This window comes from Argentina anserina, chromosome 6 (assembly GCF_933775445.1).
Source record: "Argentina anserina chromosome 6, drPotAnse1.1, whole genome shotgun sequence".
Taxonomy (NCBI): Eukaryota; Viridiplantae; Streptophyta; class Magnoliopsida; order Rosales; family Rosaceae; genus Argentina; species Argentina anserina.
This window is the reverse complement of record NC_065877.1, coordinates 10,183,199-10,189,759: the sequence shown is the minus strand read 5'-3', so window position 1 is coordinate 10,189,759 and position 6,561 is coordinate 10,183,199. Positions and strand designations below refer to the sequence as shown.

The 6,561-nt window shown below is 42.1% G+C and overlaps 1 protein-coding gene across 1 annotated transcript; it reads right to left on the bottom strand.

Moving 5' to 3' along the window:
- Positions 1-2,957: 2,957 nt before the first annotated feature.
- LOC126797736 (late embryogenesis abundant protein ECP63) lies at positions 2,958-4,845 on the bottom strand. Its single transcript, XM_050524444.1, has 2 exons — positions 3,760-4,845; positions 2,958-3,579 (listed from the first exon to the last, which is right to left on the bottom strand). Exons 1-2 carry the CDS (start codon positions 4,756-4,758, stop codon positions 3,130-3,132), a joined length of 1,449 nt encoding a protein of 482 aa, XP_050380401.1. The 5' UTR covers positions 4,759-4,845; the 3' UTR covers positions 2,958-3,129.
- Positions 4,846-6,561: the final 1,716 nt, after the last annotated feature.

Genomic DNA, 6,561 nt, shown 5'->3' with positions numbered 1-6,561 from the left:
TGTACTTATTACCATTATACTGTATATATGTAGTCCACTAAATTATATACATGTTGTAATTCATTTGATAAACACACTTGCAAAAATGTTGAATCACCACGAGGGTAGATTCGTAATTCAGTGAGATTTTACTCACCTTAATTACTCGAGCGTCATTCCACAATTCCCGATGATAATTCTTTTCCTCGGTTTAACGATCACCTTGAAAAGATAAGAAAAGAATTTAGAATCGTTTCGTAACCTTTAAATGCCGAAACAGTAATAATCGATTACTGTTCAGCAATTTTCGGTTTTACGAAGTTACTGTTCACTGCTCACTATTCACGGTTACTGTGCAATACTCAATTAATACGTATTTCTGTACGTATAAGTACTATATACGTATTTCTGTACGTATAAATACTATATACGTATTTCTGTACGTATAAATATTAAATACGTATTTCTGTACGTATAAATATTATATACGTATTTCTGTACGTATAAATATTAATACGTATTTCTGTACGTATAAATATTAATACGTATTTCTGTACGTATACGTACGATTTAAATGTAAATACAATCTCAGTAAATAAAATTTACTATTTACCTTTTACAAATTACTTTTTATATTTACTGAAAGTAATTTATATTTACATTTACCGAAGGTAAAATTTAATTACATTTACCGTAGTAAATAAAAATTACATTTACATTTACCGTACACAGTAAATTACCAAAATACCCTTTCAGTCGAAACTAATCACACCGCCTCACACGGCGGCGCGTGTGGCACACGCGCCACCTCCGGCCCAAAAACCATCCTCTCCTCCTCCTCCACCTTCCTACGGTCTCTGATCACCCATAGATTGCCCTATACTCCCACACGCGCCGCCTTATGGCGGCGGTGTTCATCAATCTCCCCTCCCCTCCGATCTCCTCCACAAATCATCCACAACATCCCCAATACACACAACAACATCACAACATCCATATTCAATCAATCCGTACCTTGTTTGAACCGTGGGGAGCATCGGGGAGGATAGGCAGCGGCGGGGAAAAATTGCAGAATCTTGGCGACGTCCGAGCGGCTTGGCGACGGCGGGGCACGGGCTGGCGAGCTGGAGGGTGGCTGAGGGAGTCCTTGCGGCGACGCTGGGCTGGGCGGTGCACTTCACGGCGGCTCGGAGACGGCGAATCGAAGGGAAGAATTTCGGAGAAGGAGAGGAGAAGAAAATCGGGGAGAGAGAGAGTTGAGAGCGGCAGGATGATAGAGAAGAGAGAAGAGGGTTTCTGATTAAGGAAACCCTAATCCCATAATTATCTATTTATACTAGTTTCCAAATCGGAAACTAACTTCCGACGTCAATAACTTTTACGTACGTCGTCCGATTAGAACGCGTCACATATCCACGAACTCGTATCGACGAGCTCTACAACTTTCGTGAAGAAAGTTTTCGCAACCGAGCGATAAAATAAAAGTCGATATAAACGTTACGGAAATGTAACGTTTTTCAATTTAAACGTTCCGAGAACGTTTCCGTTTCTCGTTTACTAACGTCGCAACCAAATACGTTCATTCTAATAAAATTCGAAATTTTATAGAATTCCAAATCAAACTAACATTGTTTAAAATTTAGGGTTATTACAGTTTTAGATCATAGCGAAGCCCAAAATCGGATAGTTCTTCTCGGAAATGGCTGAAAAACATACTGCTGTCTTTAAAGAGAGTAATCCGCTTGCAAGGAGCGGTTGAGGTGGCCTCTTCATTTTTGTCAAGGAGAAAGACGATCTTGAGGTTATAGATTTGGGAACTAATGGATATAAAGATCTTTGGATAAAACAAATCCGGGATCAATCTGTGATCATTTATTATAGATTTTCAAGGGTTTGGATTAGAGAGATTAAACTAAAGGTGGAGCTCCAGCCCGGCCATGGTGGCCACCTCTTACTCTCTCCGGCGGCTTCGAAAAGGGAAAGGAGAAACACTAGCAAAGCTCTAGGATTTCGCAGGTTGGCGCGTAAGAATGCTAGTTGAAACTAACAAATATGTCAACGATGACTTCCAGGGGAACTGGTTAGTCATATCACTCGCACCAGAATGCTATCGCTTCTATCTACATGATCAACTAGCATATATTAATTTGGTGTCTGGAAGAGTGCCACGAATACCTGCAAGACTTGGATTTTGGGTTTTGAAATCAGTGTCATCCGTACAAGAGCTGCATGGGATCGAGGAGGCTTTCGATTTCATTGTATTGAAATCAACGAACTGAAGCCTGCGATTTCTGATATGGTATACAGTGTGTGGTGTGAGGGAGTTTGTGGAGGAAAATGCTGCTGCTGCATGGCAGCGCAGAACAAAATTTTCCAAGAAACTTACCCTATGGGAAGTTTTTCGTTGCATGTATGTATGCAGATTCAAGATGAACTGTAGTTTGGTTTCTTCTCAAGTTGTCCTAATATTTATTCAGGTGTAGCAAGCAGCGGAATACAATTGTAAATTTCAGTGTAAAATGTGAGCATCCACACATGTTTACAGGTTGTTGTCATCAACTGTTCAAGTTACACCACTGACAGATCACTTGACATGATACACATTTACATTAAAAAATTTACAAAATCAAAGATGCAAGTTATAACCCTCGTATATAACCAACTTTTTATATGTCAACACACGTTCAATCAGTAGGATGCATAGAGGAGATCATTTCTTCTTTGGATCTAAGAATTCAAGTCTACATATACTTTCGGTTTTCCAATATCATAATAAGGATCCCTTAATCGAAAGAACCATTTTCTGTCATTTTGGAACCGTACATTGATCAATGGCCAGATTTATTTATTTAGACTAGCTATTCATGCTGGCTTAAACAGAATATGTGAACAAACCGCATGTGCTCTGGCTAAAAAAGATGGCCAGTTAATGATAAAACCAGCTTAAATAGATTGTGAAAAAACAAAACAGATGTACGTTAGCTGAAAGCAGATAATGTGATAAAACCAAATGCTAGTCGACATAAAGATACACATAATACAGAGGGCCAAAGCCAATTTATGGAAGCTAAAACACAATCAAAACGTACGACTAGCTATCCACCCCAAAAGGCAAAACATAATAAAATCCACACTACACACCGGAACCGATCACTTCTTACCACTACGGTCAATGCGAACATTTCCGGCTTCATCCACCACGCGCCGCTCCACGACCACCTTGTCCTCATCTTCCATTCGATCAGGATCGTTGAAAGTTTGACCAAACAACTGGTCAGACATCTTAAGTGCCGCCGCTACAGCTCCTGGGCGTGTATCCTTGATGTCAATCTCAACCTTCTCGACGGCCCCCACAGGTACCTCCTCACGTGCAGTACGGGTTTCCTCCACCACATCAGTGGGATGAGTTAGCTTGCTCTTGATAGCATCAGTCACACTCCCAAGTGAGCTGAAAATGTTGCCCCTTGCTGCAGTTCCCCTTGCTGCCTCAGTCTCACGGTCCTCGTCCCGGTCCATTGCTCTAGCTTCATATCCTTTCTCCCGAAGCCTCAACTCCTCCATCTTTCTCCTAGCTTCCTCCTCGGTCTCACCCAATGTCTCCTGCATGTGATCAAGCTATGCACGTTGGTAATAATTCGAAATACATAGTAACTAAGGAAGTTTAAAGTACACAAGTAATCAAGCTAATATACGTTGGCAATAATTCGAAATACATAGCAAGTTAGCAACTAAGGAAAGTTTAAAGTACACAAGTGATCGACTTTGATAACTCATTATCACCTTGGTTTTACCAGCTGCCTCTTTGGTCTGTTGTTTGGTATCCTCCGCCGTCTCCATGGTCTTCTCCTTCGCAGCCTCGGCTGTAGTTCTAGTATTGTCTTTGATAGTCTCAGCCGTCTCTGCAGCCTTCTGTTTGGTATCTTCTTTCTTACCAGTCAAGTAATTCATAAGCCCACCCAACTTGCTCACAGTAGTGTCCTTCCCTTCTTTTGACTTCTCACCTGTGTACTCCGCTGTCTCTTTCGTCTTATCTCTTGCTGTGTCCGCAGTCTCTTTTGCCTTTTCTGCCGTGTAGTTCTTGTACTCCTCTGCCTTCCCCACTGTTGTGTCCTTGGCATCCTTGGCCTTCTGAGCAGTGTAATCCTTGTACTCTTCAGCCTTCCTCATCGCAGCATCTTTGGTCTCACTTGCAGTCTCAGCAACACAGTCTTTCGTCTGCTTAGCCTTCTCCGCCGCGGCATCCTTGTCATCTTTAGCTTTTAGTGCCGTGTAATCCGAATACTCGCCAACCTTTCCCTTGGCAGACTCCTTGGTCTCTCTCGCCTTCTCTGCCCCCTCCCTGGCCTTCTGAGCAGCAGTGTCCTTCACTTCCATCGTCTTCTCTGCGGCTCTATCAGCAGCCTCGTTCGCCGGCCGATCTGCAGCGTCCTTACATTCTCCCAGCTTCTCCCCAGCCGCGTCAGTCGTTTCCTTCGCCTTAAGTGTGGTGTATTCAGAACGCTCCCTTGCTACAACAGCAGTGTCGTGGCTTTTTCCCACAACAGCGTCCTTGGCATGCTCCAATGTGCCGGTTACAGCCCTAAAAACAGACCCAATAACGCCAGGCTTTGCTTCTTGCTGCACATGAGATGTCTCCCTTTGCTGGCCGTACATGTCCTTGTCCATCTTCACCCCAGCTGATTCGTACTCTCTTTCTCTGTTCACATCTTTAAGATCAAGTGCGGCTTTCCTCGCTTCAGCCTCTGCTCTCTCCTCCTTAAACTGCTTCGACGACGCCATTGAAATGTTGCAAATTTCCGCGCACAGTAACTTTAAAACTAAATTCTCGGTCAAACACTTTCTGTTTCGCTTCTTTTCTTTCTTATCTTTTGGTATGCAAGCAGCTCGAGCGAGGTGGCCTATATATGAACTTGTGGAGGTTTTGCAACGGTGACACGTGCTCTACGTGAGCAGTGTTATACGCAACGTGGTGCTGCGGGCTGAGAGGTTGACACGTCGTGTTTGCATGCAAATAAGCTCAGTGGCTCACGTCGTCTTTTGCTATGGCTGCATTCCACGTGTCTCTCCACGTGGCAAGTTGGGTATGTTTCTTGTCAAATGTCGGTTCCCCCAACACCCTTTGCCGACCAACTTGTATTCTACATACTAAATAAATTTGCCGAATATCTTTCATGCACTTTGAGTCAATGTGTCAATTAGGGGTGGAAGTTGGTACCGAAAAAATGGTACCGAAACCGACCGTCCCGTACTGAATACTGATGGGTCGGAACGAATTGGTAAAATGTTTCGTCCCGTATCGAACTTAATACTGAAATTTTATAAACGGTACGGTTCGGTATATATATAATTCGTACCGAATATATAAAATATATTAAATATATGCATTTTCAATATTGTTTTTAGTTTTTTAGGTCTACATTGTATTTTTAAAGACTTAGAATGTTAATTTACATTACCTAATAGTTATAAATAGATAGAAATACATGCACAAGTGTACAATTTTACCGAACCGAACCCATCCCGAATCGATATGTACGGGTTCGGTTCAGAATTAAGTTTCAAATTTACAATACCGAACCGAAACCGAAACCGAAAAAATTATCGGTATCGGTATCAGCCGAATCCCGAACCGAACCGTACCGGTCCCAGCCCTAGTGTCAACCCTTCTAAAATTATGTCACGTACCTAATTGATTAATTATTATCTAAATATGAGTTGAGAAAAGACACATGACATAAGTTTAAAAGTGTGATCACAAAATGGACAAATGAAAGGTGGTCGGTAAATTTATATCCCAGAAGTGAATAACTCATGCCATGGAAGCAAATTTGCCGACCACCCTATATTTGCCCACCTATACCCACCCACATAGGCTAACGCCATGTGTCTTTTTCATTTACCATGATTAGACTATAGTTAACTCTAAAATCTGAAATTTATTATTGATTTGTTTTAACCTTAAATTCAATAATTATAAATATATATTATATATAAAAATTTTAAGGTTTCGGGTTTCGGGTTTAGAGTTGTAGGTATTAGTGTTTTAAAATTTTTAGAGCTTGCGATGATTAAAAAACTCTAAACTCTAAAATTTAAACTATAAACCTGGGAAAGTCCCCTTCTCTCTCTCTCTCTCTCTCTCGTTGTTTCATTGGAGGAGAGTTAGGCAAGGTTACAGTTGAGGGAGACGTATGTGGTCTCTGCTTCACGGTTTTGGTTGTCGATTGGTGAGGTTGGGTGCGTGGCTGTGTAGAATGGAGGATTCTCTGGGGGAGATGGTGAGGCGCCTGGTTTTGTCGAAGGAGGAGTCTCGAAAGATTGTTCTTCCAGATGAGCCATGAGCATGGAAGGAGAAGACGTTTTTAATCCTGGGGCAGGTTCTGACCCATAAGAGATACAACAAGGAGGCTCTGATGGCGACATTGAAGGCTCTATGGCGTCCAAAGAAGTATGTGAATGATAAATCAAGGGTTTCGGCAGTGGCGCTGGAAGGTAGCGAGCGGATTGTGTTCTCCTTCACGCATGAATACGACCGAAATTGGGTGCTCAGGGGGGAGTCCATGGAATTTCAACAAGTTTTTG

Bases quoted from the DNA above. Each gene is read 5' to 3' on its own strand.
- LOC126797736 (XM_050524444.1), bottom strand. From the start codon at position 4,758: ATGGCGTCGTCGAAGCAGTTTAAGGAGGAGAGAGCAGAGGCTGAAGCG. The intron at 3,580-3,759 runs GTGATAATGAGT...GATCACATGCAG, and splicing joins AGGCAGCTGGTAAAACCAAG to GAGACATTGGGTGAGACCGA.